The 21,736-nt window shown below is 37.3% G+C and overlaps 1 protein-coding gene across 4 annotated transcripts in view; it reads left to right on the top strand.

The window, feature by feature from the left end:
- The window catches only part of CD22 (CD22 molecule), a 126,952-nt gene extending 108,979 nt beyond the window's left edge, over positions 1 to 17,973 (top strand). For all 4 annotated transcript variants that reach the window (XM_040420962.1, XM_040420981.1, XM_040420954.1 and 1 more), the window contains 3 exons: positions 12,105 to 12,229; positions 16,561 to 16,630; positions 17,743 to 17,973. In XM_040420962.1, the coding sequence (XP_040276896.1) occupies positions 12,105 to 12,229; positions 16,561 to 16,630; positions 17,743 to 17,880 (333 nt within the window). In that variant the 3' untranslated portion in view covers positions 17,881 to 17,973. The remainder of the gene's footprint in view (positions 1 to 12,104; positions 12,230 to 16,560; positions 16,631 to 17,742) is intronic.
- Positions 17,974 to 21,736: the final 3,763 nt, after the last annotated feature.

Below are 21,736 nucleotides of genomic sequence, written 5' to 3'. Positions count from 1 at the left end.
ACTTTTTTGCAGCCTAGGTGGGCAAAGGGGCCCATATTCCAAAGAGCACCTTTCGGATTTCACTCGTCATTTTTTACAGAATTTGATTTCAAACTCCTTACCACACATTTGGGCCCCTAGAATGCCAGGGCAGTATAACTACCCCACAAGTCACCCCATTTTGGAAAGAAGACACCCCAAGGTATTCCGTGAGGGGCATGGCGAGTTCCTAGAATTTTTTATTTTTTGTCACAAGTTAGTGGAAAATGATGATTTTTTTTTTTTTTTCATACAAAGTCTCATATTCCACTAACTTGTGACAAAAAATAAAAACTTCCATGAACTCACTATGCCCATCAGCGAATACCTTGGGGTCTCTTCTTTCCAAAATGGGGTCACTTGTGGGGTAGTTATACTGCCCTGGCATTCTAGGGGCCCAAATGTGTGGTAAGGAGTTTGAAATCAAATTCTGTAAAAAATGACGAGTGAAATCCGAAAGGTGCTCTTTTGAATATGGGCCCCTTTGCCCACCTAGGCTGCAAAAAAGTGTCACACATCTGGTATCTCCGTAATCGGGAGAAGTTGGGGAATGTGTTTTGGGGTGTCTTTTTACATATACCCATGCTGGGTGAGATAAATATCTTGGTCAAATGCCAACTTTGTATAAAAAAATGGGAAAAGTTGTCTTTTGCCAAGATATTTCTCTCACCCAGCATGGGTATATGTAAAATGACACCCCAAAACACATTCCCCACCTTCTCCTGAGTACGGAGATACCAGATGTGTGACACTTTTTTGCAGCCTAGGTGGGCAAAGGGGCCCATATTCCAAAGAGCACCTTTCGGATTTCACTCGTCATTTTTTACAGAATTTGATTTCAAACTCCTTACCACACATTTGGGCCCCTAGAATGCCAGGGCAGTATAACTACCCCACAAGTCACCCCATTTTGGAAAGAAGACACCCCAAGGTATTCCGTGAGGGGCATGGCGAGTTCCTAGAATTTTTTATTTTTTGTCACAAGTTAGTGGAAAATGATGATTTTTATTTTTTTTTCATACAAAGTCTCATATTCCACTAACTTGTGACAAAAAATAAAAACTTCCATGAACTCACTATGCCCATCAGCGAATACCTTGGGGTCTCTTCTTTCCAAAATGGGGTCACTTGTGGGGTAGTTATACTGCCCTGGCATTCTAGGGGCCCAAATGTGTGGTAAGGAGTTTGAAATCAAATTCTGTAAAAAATGACGAGTGAAATCCGAAAGGTGCTCTTTGGAATATGGGCCCCTTTGCCCACCTAGGCTGCAAAAAAGTGTCACACATCTGGTATCTCCGTAATCGGGAGAAGTTGGGGAATGTGTTTTGGGGTGTCTTTTTACATATACCCATGCTGGGTGAGATAAATATCTTGGTCAAATGCCAACTTTGTATAAAAAAATGGGAAAAGTTGTCTTTTGCCAAGATATTTCTCTCACCCAGCATGGGTATATGTAAAATGACACCCCAAAACACATTCCCCACCTTCTCCTGAGTACGGAGATACCAGATGTGTGACACTTTTTTGCAGCCTAGGTGGGCAAAGGGGCCCATATTCCAAAGAGCACCTTTCGGATTTCACTCGTCATTTTTTACAGAATTTGATTTCAAACTCCTTACCACACATTTGGGCCCCTAGAATGCCAGGGCAGTATAACTACCCCACAAGTCACCCCATTTTGGAAAGAAGACACCCCAAGGTATTCCGTGAGGGGCATGGCGAGTTCCTAGAATTTTTTATTTTTTGTCACAAGTTAGTGGAAAATGATGATTTTTATTTTTTTTTCATACAAAGTCTCATATTCCACTAACTTGTGACAAAAAATAAAAACTTCCATGAACTCACTATGCCCATCAGCGAATACCTTGGGGTCTCTTCTTTCCAAAATGGGGTCACTTGTGGGGTAGTTATACTGCCCTGGCATTCTAGGGGCCCAAATGTGTGGTAAGGAGTTTGAAATCAAATTCTGTAAAAAATGACCTGTGAAATCCGAAAGGTGCTCTTTAGAATATGGGCCCCTTTGCCCACCTAGGCTGCAAAAAAGTGTCACACATCTGGTATCTCTGTATTCAGGAGAAGTTGAGGAATGTGTTTTCGGGTGTCATTTTACATATACCCATGCTGGGTGAGAGAAATATCTTGGTCAAATGCCAACTTTGTATAAAAAAATGGGAAAAGTTGTCTTTTGCCAAGATATTTCTCTCACCCAGCATGGGTATATGTAAAATGACACCCCAAATCACATTCCCCACCTTCTCCTGAGTACGGAGATACCAGATGTGTGACGCTTTTTTGCAGCCTAGGTGGACAAAGGGGCCCATATTCCAAAGAGCACCTTTCGGATTTCACAGGTCATTTTTTACAGAATTTGATTTCAAACTCCTTACCACACATTTGGGCTCCTAGAATGCCAGGGCAGTATAACTACCCCACAAGTGACCCCATTTTGTAAAGAAGAGACCCCAAGGTATTCGCTGATGGGCATAGTGAGTTCATGGAAGTTTTTATTTTTTGTCACAAGTTAGTGGAATATGAGACTTTGTATGAAAAAAAAATAAAAAAAAAATAAATCATCATTTTCCACTAACTTGTGACAAAAAATAAAAAATTCTAGGAACTCGCCATGCCCCTCACGGAATACCTTGGGGTGTCTTCTTTCCAAAATGGGGTCACTTGTGGGGTAGTTATACTGCCCTGGCATTTTCCAGGGGCCCTAATGTGTGGTAAGTAGGTTAATGACCTGTGAAATCCGAAAGGTGCTCTTTGGAATGTGGGCCCCTTTGCCCACCTAGGCTGCAAAAAAGTGTCACACATGTTGTATCTCCGTACTCAGGAGAAGGTGGGGAATGTGTTTTGGGGTGTCATTTTACATATACCCATGCTGGGTGAGAGAAATATCTTGGCAAAAGACAACTTTTCCCATTTTTTTATACAAAGTTGGCATTTGACCAAGATATTTATCTCACCCAGCATGGGTATATGTAAAAAGACACCCCAAAACACATTCCTCAACTTCTCCTGAATACAGAGATACCAGATGTGTGACACTTTTTTGCAGCCTAGGTGGGCAAAGGTGCCCAAATTCCTTTTAGGAGGGCATTTTTAGACATTTGGATTCCAGACTTCTTCTCACGCTTTGGGGCCCCTAAAATGCCAGGGCAGTATAAATACCCCACATGTGACCCCATTTTGGAAAGAAGACACCCCAAGGTATTCAATGAGGGGCATGGCGAGTTCATTGAAAAAAAAAAATTTTGGCACAAGTTAGCGGAAATAGATTTTTTTTTATTTTGTTCTCACAAAGTCTCCCTTTCCGCTAACTTGGGACAAAAATTTCAATCTTTCATGGACTCAATATGCCCCTCAGCGAATACCTTGGGGTGTCTTCTTTCCAAAATGGTGTTATTTGTGGGGTGTTTGTACTGCCCTGGCATTTGAGGGTCTCCGCAATCATTACATGTATGCCCAGCATTAGGAGTTTCTGCTATTCTCCTTATATTGAGCATACGGGTAATGAGATTTTTTTTTTCCGTTCAGCCTCTGGGCTGAAAGAAAAAAATGAACGGCACAGATTTCTTCATTCGCATCGATCAATGTGGATGAAAAAATCTCTGCCAAAAAAAGAAAAAGGAGGGGAAAGGCGTCTGCCAGGACATAGGAGCTCCGCCCAACATCCATACCCACTTAGCTTGTATGCCCTGGCAAACCCGATTTCTCCATTCACATCAATCGATGTGGATGAATAAATCTTTGCCGGGATTTTTTTTTTTATATATACAAAGTGTTTGCCAAAGTATATGAACACCGCCACCTCCTCAGCTCATATGCCTCGGCAAACATATCTTTTACTGCAGAGGAGAAATCTCGTCTTGCAGCGCCGCATACACCGACTTGCGTGTAATCTGACAGCAGCGCAATGCTTCTGTCCGAATGCACATCAGTGCTGCAGCTGGTCGATCGGTTGGTCCACCTGGAAGGTAAAAAAAACAAAACAAAAAAGAAAAAACCAGGCCGCAAAGCAATAACTTTATTAACTTTAGAACAGAACATATTAACTTTTTTTAACTTTTTTACTTACCGGTAATTTTTTTTTTGTTTCGTTTTTTTTACCTTTATAGAACAAACCTCTCCTTCCCCATGGGACAATGTGCAAAGCGCAAATCGCCCAAAGATGTGGAGAAGTACGTTATGCACTTTATCCCAGGTGAAAGGAGAGGTTTGCAGCAGCTGAGAGTAAAAGGGCCCTAATAGCCCTGTGTGCCTGTCCTGTGAGATGCAATCCCTATGCTAGGTGTACCTGTGTGTGGTACTTCCGGAAACACTCACCAAAGCATAGGGCAGGGTGGTCAGGACAGTCAGGACAGAAATAGCGGGTGTCACGCCTTATTCCACTCCTGCTACAGACACGACATCTTTTTCGGGGTGACGGTTGGGTTGAGGTACCAGGAACGACACTGGGGAAATGCCGCTCGTGTAGACGGCTAACTACACTGGTGGATGGGGCCACGGAACCTCCTGGGTAAAGGAGGTTCTCGATGATCTCTTCCTGGAATTTGAGGAAAGATCGTGTTCTCCCAGCCTTACTGTAGAGAACAAAACTATTGTACAGCGCCAATTGAATTAAATATACAGAAACCTTCTTATACCAGCGTCTGGTTCTGCGGGAAACTAAATACGGAGACAACATCTGGTCATTGAAGTCCACCCCTCCCATGAGCGCATTATAGTCGTGGACACAGAGGGTCTTTTCAATGACACGGGTTGCTCGCTCAATTTGGATTGTCGTGTCTGCGTGAATGGAGGAGAGCATGTAAACGTCACGCTTGTCTCTCCATTTCACCGCGAGCAGTTCTTCGTTACACAAGGCAGCCCTCTCCCCCCTTGCAAGACGGGTGGTTACAAGCCGTTGGGGGAAGCCCACGCGACTAGTTCGCGCGGTGCCACAGGCGCAAATCCGTTCTAGAAACAAATGCCTAAAGAGGGCCACACTTGTGTAAAAATTGTCCACATAAAGATGGTACCCCTTGCCGAATAAGGGTGACACCAAGTCCCAGACTGTCTTCCCACTGCTCCCCAGGTAGTCAGGGCAACCGACCGGCTCCAGGGTCTGATCTTTTCCCTCATAGATCCGAAATTTGTGGGTATAGCCTGTGGCCCTTTCACAGAGCTTATACAATTTGACCCCATACCGGGCACGCTTGCTTGGGATGTACTGTTTGAAGCCAAGGCGCCCGGTAAAATGTATTAGGGACTCGTCTACGCAGATGTTTTGCTCGGGGGTATACAAATCTGCAAATTTCTGGTTGAAATGGTCTATGAGGGGCCGAATTTTGTGGAGCCGGTCAAAAGCTGGGTGGCCTCTGGGACGGGAGGTGGTGTTGTCGCTAAAATGCAGGAAACGGAGGATGGCCTCAAATCGTGCCCTGGACATAGCAGCAGAGAACATGGGCATGTGATGAATCGGGTGCGTGGACCAATATGACCGCAATTCATGCTTTTTTGTCAGGCCCATGTTGAGGAGAAGGCCCAAAAAAATTTTAAGTTCGGAAACTTGGACTGGTTTCCACCGGAAAGGCTGGGCATAAAAGCTTCCCGGGTTGGCGGATATAAATTGTGTGGCATACCGGTTTGTCTCTGCCACGACTAAGTCCAAGAGCTCCGCAGTCAAGAACAGCTCAAAAAATCCCAGGGCCGAACCGATTTGAGCTGTCTCAACCCGAACTCCAGACTGGGCGGTGAAAGGGGGAACTACAGGTGCGGCTGAAGTTGGTGACTGCCAATCAGGGTTTGCCAGCACCTCAGGGATTCTAGGGGCTCTACGGGCCTGTCTGTGCGGTGGCTGCGACGGGGTAACTAGTGCACGTGCCACCGTACCAGCTTCAACTGCCCTTCTGGTGCTCGCCACGTCACCATGTTGTACGGCAGTGCTGGTACTAGGTCCAGGGAGGGCTGCGCTGCTGGTGTATGCCTCACCACGTGATCCGGCAGCGACAGCCCCACTCTGCTGCTCTTGAAGCGGATCCTGCATAACCTGTGGTCTAGCGACACGGGGCCGGGTACGCCTGGTGCTGCCAGGGACCTCAACCTCCTCGTCCGAACTTTGGGTCAGAGAGCCACTGCTTTCTACAGGTTCATATTCTGACCCGCTAGATTCATCAGATGAGGGTTCCCACTCCTCATCCGACTGGGTCAGAATCCTGTAGGCCTCTTCAGAAGAATACCCCCTGTTTGACATTTGGACTACTAAATTTAGGGGTATTACCTGAGACTACCCAAGAAAAAAAGCAAGCCTGTCTTACAAAGGGGAGGCTAGCAAAGTACCGGAGGCCGCTGCGGTTGATAAAAAATATCAAAACTGATTATCGCCGCAGTGCGTGTAAAATGAATGTGCAGTGATCAAAAAATATATATTTTTTGTCACTGCGGTGGGGCGGGCGTGGGTGAACGCACGTGTGGGCGACCGATCAGGCCTGATCGGGCAAACACTGCGTTTTGGGTGGAGGGCGAACTAAAGTGACACTAATACTATTATAGATCTGACTGTGATCAGTTTTGATCACTTACAGATACTATAAAAGTACAAATGCTGATTAGCGATACGCTATTCAGCGAATAAAAGTAACTGCGGTGCGGTGGGGTGGGCGCTAACTGACGCTAACTACCTAACCAAGGGGCCTAAACTATCCCTAAAACAGCCAATACCAGTGAAAAAAAAAAAGTGACAGTTTACACTGATCACTTTTTTTCCTTTCACTAGTGATTGACAGGGGCGATCAAAGGGGTGATCAAAGGGTTAATTGGGGTGCAGGTGGGTGATCTGGGGCTAAGGTGTAGTGTTGGTGCTACTCACTGTGAAGTCTGCTCCTCTGCTGGATCCAACCGACGAAAAGGACCAGCACAGGAGCAGACAAGCCATATAACAGATCATATTTACTAATATGATCTGTTATATGACTTTTGATTGAATTTTTTGAAAATCGCCAGCCTGCCAGCCAATGATCGTTGCTGGCAGGCTGGTGACGAAATACTTCTTTTAATTTTGCCGGCCCGCGATGCGCATGCGCGGTCCGGCTTTGAGCGAAATCTCGCGTCTCGCGAGATGACGCGTATATGCGTGATTGTGCGCAGCGCTGCCACCTCCGGAACGCGAATCTGTGTACAGCGGTCCGGAGGTTGTTAATATTTTTTGGGGATAACCCCTAGTTTTAAATGAGTATACCATAGTATTTAAAGTTCTTTCCAGTTCTACATCCTTGCTAATGATCCTCTTGGCCCTAGTAAACTGACTAAAGGGCAAAGACTGGATCATTTTGTGAGGATGTGCACTATCATATCTCAAAGTCATATTTTTATCAGTCGGCTTTACGTATAAGTTGGTATGTATTGAATTACCTTGAAGGCATACATCCACATCCCAAAAATTGTTTTTTTCTTGTGAATACTCTAAAGTGTACTGTATGTCAGGAAATAGGCCATTGAGGAAGTGGTGAAATGACTCCAATTCCAGAATGGTACCTGTCCATATAACGAAAATATCATCAATGTATCTCCACCACCTCAGCACATGGCTGAAGTGGTGGGACACATAGACGTATTGTTCTTCCACATGGGCGACGACCATGTTGGCGTAAGTAGGCACCACATTCGTTCCCCATGGCCGTCCCCCTAATTTGCATATATAAATAATCTCTGAATATAAAATAATTATTGTTCAATACCAGATGTAATAAGGTTAAAATAAAATCACGGCATTCCAATGTAAATTCTGAAGTGTTACGAGCTTCCCTTACTGCTGTCATACCTAAATAATGTTGGATAGACGTATATAGGCTGACAATATCAAAGGTGGCCAAAATAACTCCCTCAGGTATGTCAGCCATGGCCAGTTTTTTTACAAAATCCATGGTATCTTGTATGAACGATTTTGCTCCTTGTGCAAATTGGCGTAGTATTTTATCTAAGAATACCAAGGCATTACTAAACAGGGACCCTCTGCTGGAGACAATGGGTCTACCTGGTGGACATTCAGCATTTTTATGAATTTTGGGCAATAGATAAAATAAAGGTGTGACAGGATGTTCTATTAACAAAAATTCACATAATTTCTCGTCAATCAAACCTGTTTGCCGTTTACATTCAACTGTCTCGAATTTTTATTTGAATCTCAAATTTTGGATCGCCCTGTAATTTCATATATACATTCCCATCTGTTAATTGCCTGTTTGCTTCAGTCAAATACATAGAAGTATCCATGACCACTACCCCACCACCCTTGTCTGTGGGTTTAATGGTGAGGGAGTGGTCATGGATTAATTGATTTTAAGCTCTCATTTGATCTGTAGTCATATTTGGATGTATTAGACTATTATTCACATCAGTTTTGAAACAGTAGCAGTAAACAAATCAAATGCTTGAGAGGAAATTTGTGGTGAAAAATCCCTTTTCAATGATAGACCCCAATCAGATAGATGCAATTCACAATCTTTTACAGTAGACACAACATTGCTATTGTTGTGAAAAAAAATTTTTTGTAAAAAGATACTGGGCACTCTCTCTATATAGGAACCTCACAGTTTATTGCAGATATAACATATATAGACAATTCATAAAATAGACATAATACATTAAAACAATATGTCATAAAATCCGTGGTACACTCCTATGGAAGTCCTGTTGAAATGCGCGTCGGGTCTCTGATTAGACGGGCTTAGTCCGGGTATATGCGGTCCTTCAGCAGATAGAGTCAGTATCCATCGGGGGGGTCTTAGCACCAAACGCGTTTCGATGTCTGTTATCACCCCTTCCTCCTTCTAATCAGAGACCCGACGCGCATTTCAACAGGACTTCCATAGGAGTGTACCACGCTCACTCACAAATAAAGAAGAGGGAGTCTGAAAACCTACCAAGCGCCGGCTCTTATATCTACGGAGCGGCGCCTGAGAGACAGAGAGGGGAATGGGACTAATACAACATAGACCCGAATACGAACATCTACAGTACCGGCACAGCAGCGGAGCACATTATCGCAGCTGAACAGTGAGTAAAGCGGGACGCCGCACAATTAAATCACTGTATCTAACAGCTGTGTTTCTATACTATTCCGTTTAGAGGAGACTTTTACTGGGGTTGCCATATACCCTAAAGAGCGAGTTCAACTATATCCCAACCAAAGGTTGGACGGACATTTGTTCAAAAGACTTTTATCCCCAACAATCAGAGGCTGTCACATTTTAGAGTGTTTATATTAGACATTTAGGAGTCTAGTAGTTTTAACTATCCGGATTTCATGACATATTGTTTTAATGTATTATGTCTATTTTATGAATTGTCTATATATGTTATATCTGCAATAAACTGTGAGGTTCCTATATAGAGAGAGTGCCCAGTATCTTTTTACAATTTTTTATCAAACCAAAGGAAGGGTGATTCCTTTTTACTGAGAGCACCTCCTCCGTGGTTTGCGCCATTCCTGTGCGTCACTCCTTTTTGCTTACAATTTTTTTTTTGTTTCTAAGATCTAAAAAAAAAAAAAAAAATCTGACTCTAACTGAAACCAATCTATATGACTAGAGGGACAAAAGCTCAAACACTAGTATCTGTCCTGGAGTCAAAACATGAGATGAAATATTTACCACAGTTTGTGAAGTTAAGTCTTGGGATTCTTCTGGCTCTTTTGACTTCTGGTTTATACGGAATTACTTCCTGTTGTGGCCCCCGTGTCTTGTGGCTTCTTTCTGTTGGTGTGTCCTGTTGGATCTAAAAAAGCAGATGAATTATACATTTTTTGTTCCTTCTTTTTTGTTTTTTATTAGAACTGAAGCGTCCATTTTCAGTCCAACTATGTCCCGAAATGTGTTCATATTTTGCGCGGAAATCAGGGTCATGCCAGTACATTTATGGCTGTGGTTGCACCCGCATACCTATGGGAATACGATTCATTTTTACATATTCCACCAGAGTAGTGGAGTGTAATTCGAGAGTAATACATCGTTTAGTCTCACGTTCATACCGTTTCTTGCTGTCAAGCAGTGAGGGGATAGATAGAAATTCCACATCACCTTTACAGGTCTCTGCAGGTACAGTTTGGATTTCCTTCCACCAATCCAGGAATGTTTTTATTCAACACAGAAAATTTGGCACATATGTATGTAATTTACCAATCATGTAACACTATGGCTTATTTATGATTATATGCACTTTTTATGGATTTATGTTACACATATGATTATATGTCAATTGCTTATATCACTGGTTATACTTTATTATAGATTTCATGACTTTTTATAGAGTATTTTTGACACAATTGCACATTGAATGTTAATCATCCTATTTATTCAATTATGTATGTTGGCAGTATTTATATCTGCATGTTTGCACCATTGTATTGTCATTGCTTGAAAAAGGTTCCATCGAGAGGACCGAAACGTTGCACCTGGTGTAATATACACATTATTTATCTTTTGAAAGTTCCATGGAATTTTTCATTTATCTATCTATCTATCTATCTATTATCTATCTATCTATCTATCTATCTATTATCTATCTATTATCTATCTATTATCTATCTATCTCATATCTATCTATCTATCTATCTATCTATTATCTATTATCTATCTATTATCTATCTATTATCTATTATCTATCTATCTATCTATCTATTATCTATTATCTATCTATTATCTATTATCTATCTATCTATCTCATATCTATCTATCTATCTATTATCTATCTATCTATCTATCTATCTATTATCTATCTATTATCTATCTATCTATCTATTATCTATCTATTATCTATCTATCTATTATCTATTATCTATCTATCTATTATCTATCTATCTATCTATCTATCTATTATCTATCTATCTATCTATCTATTATCTATCTATTATCTATCTATTATCTATCTATTATCTATCTATTATCTATCTATTATCTATTATCTATCTATCTATCTATTATCTATCTATCTATTATCTATCTATTATCTATCTATCTATTATCTATCTATTATCTATCTATTATCTATTATCTATCTATCTATTATCTATTATTTATCTCATATCTATCTATTATCCATCTATCTATCTATTATCTATTATCTATCTATCTATTATCTATTATCTATCTATTATCTATTATCTATCTATCTATCTATCTATCTATTATCTATCTATCTATCTATTATCTATCTATCTATCTATCTATCTATCTATTATCTATCTATTATCTATCTATTATCTATCTATCTATCTATCTATTATCTATCTATCTATTATCTATCTATCTATCTATTATCTATCTATCTATTATCTATTATCTATCTATCTATTATCTATCTATTATCTATCTATTATCTATCTATCTATCTATTATCTATTATCTATCTATCTCATATCTATCTATCTATCTATCTATTATCTATCTATCTATCTATCTATCTATCTATTATCTATCTATCTCATATCTATCTATTATCTATCTATCTATTATCTATCTATCTATCTATCTATCTATCTATTATCTATTATCTATCTATCTATCTATTATCTATCTATCTATTATCTATCTATCTATCTATCTATTATCTATTATCTATCTATCTATCTATTATCTATCTAACTATTATCTATTATCTATCTATTATCTATTATCTATTATCTATCTATCTATTATCTATCTATCATCTATCTATTATCTATCTCATATCTATCTATCTATCTATTATCTATCTATTATCTATCGATTTATTTCTTCTATCTCCTATCTATCTATCTATCTATCTATCTATCTATTATCTATCTATCTATTATCTATCTATCTATTATCTATCTATCTATTATCTATCTATCTATTATCTATCTATTATCTATCTATCTATTATCTATCTATCTATTATCTATCTATCTATTATCTATCTATCTATTATCTATCTATTATCTATCTATCTATTATCTATCTATCTATTATCTATCTATCTATTATCTATCTATCTATTATCTATCTATCTATTATCTATCTATCTATACACCTATCCATCTATCTGTTTATCTACAGTATCTAATAAACCTTTGTTTCACCTTCCAGAAACACAATGAGGTATCAGACCAACTTGAACAAGATGCTCCATCAGAAGACAGTCTTACAGATCGGATAAATTATGCCAGTCTTCAGTTTCCTATGTCCTCTAATGGTGGACAGAACCAGCCCAGGTCCTACAATTTCTTTACTTCTCAGAAATGAACGAGACCAACTCTATCCCCAAACTACGCATAATGAGAAAAACCTGTGATGAAAGCTGGCCGAGATGTCCAACCTTACTATAGCATACTGTACCTCCAATTTAAGAAGTCCGATTTCTCATGAAATTCAATATTATATTGTCGCAGGCTAGCAAGACCCAGGAAAGGCTGCAGTAAACAACACAACCACCAGGTGGCCGCACATAGACACATATAGACATCTCATGATAGAGTATGACTAAATCTGGTAATCTCAAGTCACACATGTCAGGGTATGATGAGCCAAGAGCAGAAGTAAGAAAGGACACATCCATCAGTCGTCTGTAGTAACACAAAGCTTATCTGTCCTAAAGTTGTGTATCTGAGCAGCAGATTTCAAGAGGGTCAGGGTTGTAATATTTTCAATAACTGGGTGCATAGGTCCTAGATAGATAATAGATAGATAGATAGATAGATAGATAATAGATAGATAATAGATAGATAGATAGATAGATAATAGATAGATAGATAATAGATAGATAGATAATAGATAGATATTAGATAGATAGATAGATATTAGATAGATAGATAGATAGATAGATAGATAATAGATAGATAGATATTAGATAGATAGAGAGAGATAGATAGATAGATAGATATGAGATAGATATGAGATAGATATGAGATAGATAGATAGATAGATAGATAGATAGATAATAGATAATAGATAGATAATAGATAATAGATAGATAGATAGATAGATAGATAGATAGATAGATAGATAATAGATAGATAATAGATAGATAGACAGATAGATAATAGATAGATAATAGATAGATAGATAGATAGATAGATAGATAGATAGATAGATAGATAGATAGATAATAGATAGATAGTTATTAGATAGATAGATATGAGATAGATAGATAATAGATAGATATGAGAGAGATAGATAGATAGATAGATAGATAGATAATAGATAGATAATAGATAATAGATAGATAATATATAGATAGATAGATAGATAGATAATAGATAGATAATAGATAATAGATAGATAGATAGATAGATAGATAAATAGATAATAGATAGATAATAGATAGATAATAGATAGATAATAGATAGATAATAGATAGATAGATAGATAGATAATAGATAGATAATAGATAATAGATAGATAATAGATAATAGATAGATAGATAATAGATAGATAATAGATAGATAGATAATAGATAAATAGATAATAGATAGATAATAGATAATAGATAGATAATAGATAGATAATAGATAGATAGATAATAGATAGATAGATAATAGATAGATAGATAATAGATAGATAGATAATAGATAGATAATAGATAGATAATAGATAGATAGATAGATAGATAGATAGATAGATAGATAGATAGATAGATAATAGATAATAGATAGATAATAGATAATAGATAGATAATAGATAGATAGATATGAGATAGATGATAGATAATAGATAATAGATAGATAGATATGAGATAGATAATAGATAGATAGATAGATAGATAGATAGATAATAGATAGATAATAGATAGATAATAGATAGATAATAGATAGATAGATAGATAGATAAATAGATAGATAGATAATAGATAGATAATAGATAATAGATAGATAGATAATAGATAATAGATAATAGATAATAGATAGATAATAGATAGATAGATAGATAGATAATAGATAGATAATAGATAGATAGATAATAGATAGATAGATAATAGATAGATAATAGATAATAGATAATAGATAGATAGATAGATAGATAATAGATAGATAGATAATAGATAGATAGATAGATAGATAATAGATAGATAATAGATAGATAGATAGATAATAGATGATAGATAGATAATAGATAGATAGATAGATAGATAATAGATAGATAGATAGATAGATAGATAGATAGATAGATAGATAATAGATAGATAATAGATAGATAATAGATAGATAATAGATAGATAATAGATAGATAGATAGATAATAGATAGATAGATAGATAGATAGATAGATAATAGATAGATAATAGATAATAGATAGATAGATAATAGATAGATAATAGATAGATAGATAATAGATAAATAGATAATAGATAGATAATAGATAATAGATAGATAATAGATAGATAATAGATAGATAATAGATAGATAGATAATAGATAATAGATAGATAGATAGATAGATAATAGATAGATAATAGATAATAGATAGATAGATAATAGATAGATAATAGATAGATAGATAATAGATAAATAGATAATAGATAGATAATAGATAATAGATAGATAATAGATAGATAATAGATAGATAGATAATAGATAGATAGATAATAGATAGATAGATAATAGATAGATAATAGATAGATAATAGATAGATAATAGATAGATAGATAGATAGATAGATAGATAATAGATAATAGATAGATAATAGATAATAGATAGATAATAGATAGATAGATATGAGATAGATGATAGATAATAGATAATAGATAGATAGATATGAGATAGATAGATAATAGATAGATAGATAATAGATAGATAATAGATAGATAGATAATAGATAGATAGATAATAGATAGATAGATAATAGATAGATAATAGATAGATAATAGATAGATAATAGATAGATAGATAGATAGATAGATAGATAGATAGATAGATAGATAATAGATAATAGATAGATAATAGATAATAGATAGATAATAGATAGATAGATATGAGATAGATGATAGATAATAGATAATAGATAGATAGATATGAGATAGATAATAGATAGATAGATAGATAGATAGATAGATAGATAGATAATAGATAGATAATAGATAGATAATAGATAGATAATAGATAGATAGATAGATAGATAGATAGATAGATAGATAGATAGATAAATAGATAGATAGATAATAGATAGATAATAGATAATAGATAGATAGATAATAGATAATAGATAATAGATAATAGATAGATAATAGATAGATAGATAGATAGATAGATAGATAGATAATAGATAGATAATAGATAGATAGATAATAGATAGATAGATAATAGATAGATAATAGATAATAGATAATAGATAGATAGATAGATAGATAATAGATAGATAGATAATAGATAGATAGATAGATAGATAATAGATAGATAATAGATAGATAGATAGATAATAGATGATAGATAGATAATAGATAGATAGATAGATAATAGATAGATAGATAGATAGATAGATAGATAGATAGATAGATAATAGATAGATAATAGATAGATAATAGATAGATAATAGATAGATAATAGATAGATAGATAGATAGATAGATAATAGATAGATAGATAGATAGATAGATAGATAATAGATAGATAATAGATAATAGATAGATAGATAATAGATAGATAATAGATAGATAGATAATAGATAAATAGATAATAGATAGATAATAGATAATAGATAGATAATAGATAGATAATAGATAGATAATAGATAGATAGATAATAGATAAATAGATAATAGATAGATAATAGATAATATATAGATAATAGATAATAGATAGATAATAGATAGATAATAGATAGATAATAGATAGATAGATAGATAGATAATAGATAATAGATAGATAATAGATAATAGATAGATAATAGATAGATAGATATGAGATAGATGATAGATAATAGATAATAGATAGATAGATAGATAATAGATAGATAATAGATAGATAATAGATAGATAATAGATAGATAGATAGATAGATAATAGATAGATAATAGATAATAGATAGATAGATAATAGATAATAGATAATAGATAATAGATAGATAATAGATAGATAGATAATAGATAGATAATAGATAGATAGATAGATAATAGATGATAGATAGATAATAGATAGATAATAGATAATAGATAATAGATAGATAATAGATAGATAGATAATAGATAGATAATAGATAGATAATAGATAATAGATGATAGATAGATAATAGATAGATAGATAGATAGATAATAGATAGATAGATAGATAGATAGATAATAGATAGATAGATAGATAGATAGATAATAGATAGATAGATAGATAGATAGATAATAGATAATAGATAGATAGATAGATAATAGATAGATAGATAGATAATAGATAGATAGATAGATAGATAGATAGATAATATAGTCAATACAGTTGTGCTTTAACTAAATATCATACCTAAAATACATTGAGAAATCTCTAAGACTTTACAGACTCTTTGTTTCCCGAGAATGTCGTCGTCACTAGATGACATTAATATCAATATAATTTTTTTATTTTTTTTAAGGAGAAATCCAAATCATCCGGAACCGAACGACATTTACAGCGTTGTGCAGAAGCCCAGGAGCACGGCTGAGGTAAAGGGCTCATTCTCCGTGTAGATCGGAGAACAAACAGTATTCTCCTTAATTATCAAAAAGTATATCATTGACTTTCATAGGACATTTAACCCCATCCCTTTACTGTAAGTTTTAAAGTGAAATCCCAGCACCCCCTGACCTGGCCCTCATGATTCCAGAATTCCCCCTATATTTCCCCCAAACCTCCTCTAACTTGATTTCCAGTTTCAGTCCTCCATCTTGATTGTAGAAATCACTGATAATAACTACACAACATGAGCCATCAAGACTTACCCAGGGAGTTCTGGTGAGATCTATAAGACAATCTCGTTATAGGCACAGGAGAGGATGCATGCCATGGGCAGTGTGCACACTACACCCCCTGAAGGAAGAAGAAGAGATGATTGGCTGGTAGTGATTACCTGGAAACATCTACAGGAAGCCATAAGCAGTCTGGTGGATGTTCAGTTACAATGGAGATTTGGAGTTGTCACCCAGGGCATTCTTGGATCGCTGCTATGCATTGGTCCATGATACCTGATAGATTACTATGTTTCCAGCTTTTGAAATTTGGCCACTTGCTCAGCATAAACTGTAAGTAGTCCACAGGTCTCAGCTGCAGGATGAGGATTCAACATGTGTGGAACCAAGGAACCATCAAATCCCAAAAGTAAGGAGTTCTTACAGCCCAAAACTCTACTCGGTAGTGTCGATACAGCTGTTCTAAGTTGTGCACTCTGGAAAGGAAAGAGTTAAAACAACATCCAAATGTGGTCAATAGGAGCTCTTTCTGTCTTAAAGGGGGTGGACTATTTAAAAGGGTTTAGAAGTTATCTCCTATCCACAGAACAAGGGCATACCTAACTGATCTCTGGGGGTCCGACCGCTGGGCACAAACCCTTAACTCTTATGGTACATTTCCAGAACCTACAACTTAGCATCAACAACCATAATAAAATAAAACATGACTCCTTGGAATAGGGCTTGGGTGGGAGACACAAAAATCCAAAAGTTCCCCCTTTTTCCAAAAACAATGGATTTTCCTGCATTTATTATGCACAAGAATCTATTGAAACATTGTATCAGAATATTGATTAAGTATAATACAATGTATTTTATTACCTTTCTAGTACGAAAACATCGAGTCTTCAAAGATAACCCAAGACGAGTTCCAAGATGAGATCCACTACTCCATCATCACCAACCTCAACAAGAGCACCGCGCGGGAGCGTGACCCTGATGTGGAATACGCCATGTTAAAACATTGATGAAACGTTTTGTACATTTGTAAATCAACAAGCAGACAGAATTCACCGTTTGTCAGTCTTCTAGCATACATTGAAGGGGTTGTCACACTCACTTTAAAAATAAAAATAAATTTGTACAGCTCTGCTCCAGGCGACAGCGTGCCGACAGATATGTTAAACATAATGTTTTTAGGCTAGATTAGAGGTGGGGGCGCTGTTGCATTGGTGTCTATGGAAATGTCTACTACATGGCAATGTTCATACATGGTACCGCAAGTCACAGAGATAAATTGTTACATTATTTGAAGGAGGCGGGGGAGTTCTACCAGAGAATTTTTCAAGGGTTGGTAGCCACCCGCATGGACAATTCTTCATACAACTTAACGATTCCGTTACAGATAGAATATGAGTTGTTTTATCCAATTTCAAGTATGAACTAAGCACAATATTGAAGGCTTTGATGCTGCTTTTTACCCCATTGATCTGTATCTTCTGGTAGTCAATGATTTTGTCCATTTTAAAAATCAGAGTGTCTAGCTATGTTGAGGAAACTAGAAAGAGTTCAAGGTTCTTGGCTCCAACCTCCCCATCATTGGAGCCTGGCATTTTCTTTCTAAGCTTTATGATGTTTCTAAGAGAACGGGATCTGATGTGATAAGGTGTTCCTAATCTTCATTGGGCTTGGGACTTACAGAAATCTACTGACTGGAGAGAGTAATACATGGGAATAGAGTATATACCTATTGAAGGGGTATTCCCATCTGGGATAATGATGGTATATCGCTAGGATTTACTATCAGTGTCAGATAGGTGCAGATCCCACATCTGGAACCTGCTTCTATTTCCAGGACGGGACCTTCGACGTGAACGCAGAGCAGACACACAAGTCTGGTCACTCTTCATCCGCCACTATGGTAGTTTCCAAAGTAGCGTTCGGCTATTTTCGGCAGTCCCATAGCGGTAAATGGAGAGGTGGCCACACTTTTATGGCTGCTTTCTGTTCACCGCTATGCTACTTCCGAAACTAGCCGGGCGAGCACATTCTAAACTCCCACAGCTGTAAATGATGAGCGCACCGTGCATGGAGAGCGTGCTGTCCTTCACTTTAAGGACACTGTTTTCTAGATAGGAGCGGGTCCCAGAGATGATACCCACACCTATCTGAGATTGATGGCATAGCCTAGGGATATATCATCAATGTCCCAGATGGACCAACCCCCTAAAAGGTGAGAGTTGAGGTATGGAACCTAGAGAGGAGCTGCAGATATTTGGAGGGTTGTCCAGCTGGTGTGGGGGATGGCGATGTTAGGATGTAAGTACTCTATAAAGGATGCGGGATGATGGGGCAATTAAGTTAAAGTGGTTTTCCCCTAATAAATACTTTCCACCAATCCACAGGAGAAAAGTGTGATCGCTGGAGGTTTAACCACTGGTTCCTCCACCAATCACAAGAACAGAGGTCCTATGTCCCCATCTGAATGGACTGCTGGTAAGCCATAAAAATTACTGCTCCAAACTAAGTCTAGATGTTGACAAGAGCTGTGCTCAGCTATCCTGGTCAGAGACTGAATGGAGTGGTAGTGTCCATTCAAACAGAGGACATGGGACCTCCATTCTCATGCTCCGTAGGGGTCTCAGCTGCTGTTCCCCCAGTGTAGGTGTCCACTGATGTGACATTTATGACAAGTCTGACATCTGACAACCCCTTTAAACAAATCATGATAATTAAAATGACTTCAAATGAGGTCACCATGACTTCTGGAGGGTTTCTTCGCAACACGTCTACCTGCTGCTGGAAAGTTGTATTATCAGAAGATACATTTGCATCGCTTTATATCTCAATTTGCTTTGTTTCTCTGTATACAATAAATAATATTTTACTACCAAATCTGTCCGTGTTTATTACAATAAGGGTGGGTTCACATCAGCGTTATGGATTCCGTTTTTGTTTTCCGTTATAACATGGTTATAACGGAAAGTAATGGAATCCATAAGACAGAAGTCAAAACGGAAGCCTATAAAAGGCATTCCGTTTTGATCCATCATAATAGAAGTCTATGGGCAGCATAACAGATCCGTCTGGTTCCCGTTATGCAGACGGAAAACAAAGTCCTGTCGACAGGACTTTTTTTTTCTGTTCTGCATAACGGGAACCAGACGGATCTGTTATGATTCCCATAGACTTCTATTATGACAGAATGCATTTTAAAGTCTTAAGTTTTGCATTCCGTCATAATACAAGTCTATGGGCAGCATAACGGTGGCCTCCTGCATAATGGAAACAGGATAGATCCGTTATTATGAAGGATTATGAAGGATCAAAACGGAATGCCTCTTAAAGGCTTCCGTTTTGACTTCCGTCTTATGGATTCAGTTTTTTTCCGTTATAACCACGTTAGACCAGAAAACAAAAACGGAATCCATAACGCTCATGTGAACCCACCCTAACAAGTAATGTGGTTGATTTTAGGGTCAGGAGGTCTTCCAAGGTGTTACGATACATCTGTATTTATCCCAACCACATTCAGTATTAAAAGGGGTCTTCCTTGTCTTCTATATCGATGGCCTATCCTCAAGATAGGTCATCAATATCTGATCAGTAGGGATTCGACTCCCAGCATCCCCCGCCAATCAGCTGTTGGTGCTTTGTGAGGTGGTGACATCATGGACCTGTCTTGACTTACCAAGCACAGCCACTAAACAATGGATGGCGCTGTGCTTGATAAACTGCAAGGAGTCTCTTCAAACAGCTGATCGGTAGCGGTGATGGGAGTCACCTATTGATGACCTACCCTAAGGATAGACCATCAGTATAGAAGACCCAGAAAACCCCTTTGAAGGGATATCAATGGCAGACAAAGGCAGTCATCTAAAGTAAGAGAAAAAGGAGCTCCTGTTTCTTTTTGAATCCTCAACTGGGGTGTAAGAAGGGGGTGAACATCGACTTAGCTTGCCTGAACTTGCAGTGGGGGAAGGTTGCCTCCAAACCAGTGAAACCAGTGAAAACGGAAGATTCCCCTTTACAGAAAATTATTCAAAAATAAGAAATTTACAAAAAAAATAAAAGAAAGATAATAGAAAATAGAAGCCTAATCCTTGCCCCTTTTCAACAGTACCTTGACCCTGGAGATTACTTTGTAATGAAACTTGGTAACATTTTATAGTATGGAATGTTGTCTTCTAAAGTTTTCTTAGGAAGTATCACACACGATTGGCTTAGATACACTGGTTGAGCCGGACGATGTCCTTATAAATTAGTTAAATATATATAGTCTACGATCATTCTGTCTAAGCTCTCTGTGTACTGGCTTCCTACTGAGTTTGTGGTGGGTTTGTGCTTAAAGGGATTGTCTCACCTTGAACATTGGTTACATATTGCTAGGATATGCCTCCAATGTCAATCTCTACAACGAAGCTCCCAAAGAGAGCAAGGGTTAAGCTATGTATTTCTGGCAGTTCTATGGAAGTGAATGGAGTGGTGGCTGTGCTTGTACAGTGCACTCTTTTCATTTTCCCATAGAAATAGAATAGAGGGAGGCCCAAAATTGGTGGCATATAATAGCGATATGTCACCAATGCTACAGGTGAGACAACCACTTTGAAAAAGCAGCCATCTTGATTAGGAGAGCTGCAGTGTATTGAGTAGAGACGTTGAGACCCTGACAGTCTAATGAAGAGACGTGAGATGGATTTTAGACTGTCTCAGCTGAGAGCTGTGTAGTTCTGGAGACAGTGCTCCATTATGTGTATTACATGATAGATGGCGCTGTGTAGTTCTTAAGCCAGTGCTCCATTATCTGTACTACGCAATGGACGGAGCTGTGCTGTTCTGGAGACACTGCTCTATTATGTGCACTACGTGATGGACAGAGCTCCA

The sequence above is a fragment of the Bufo bufo genome, chromosome 1, assembly GCF_905171765.1.
Source record: "Bufo bufo chromosome 1, aBufBuf1.1, whole genome shotgun sequence".
Taxonomy (NCBI): Eukaryota; Metazoa; Chordata; class Amphibia; order Anura; family Bufonidae; genus Bufo; species Bufo bufo.
This window is presented reverse-complemented; position numbering and strand designations above follow the sequence as displayed.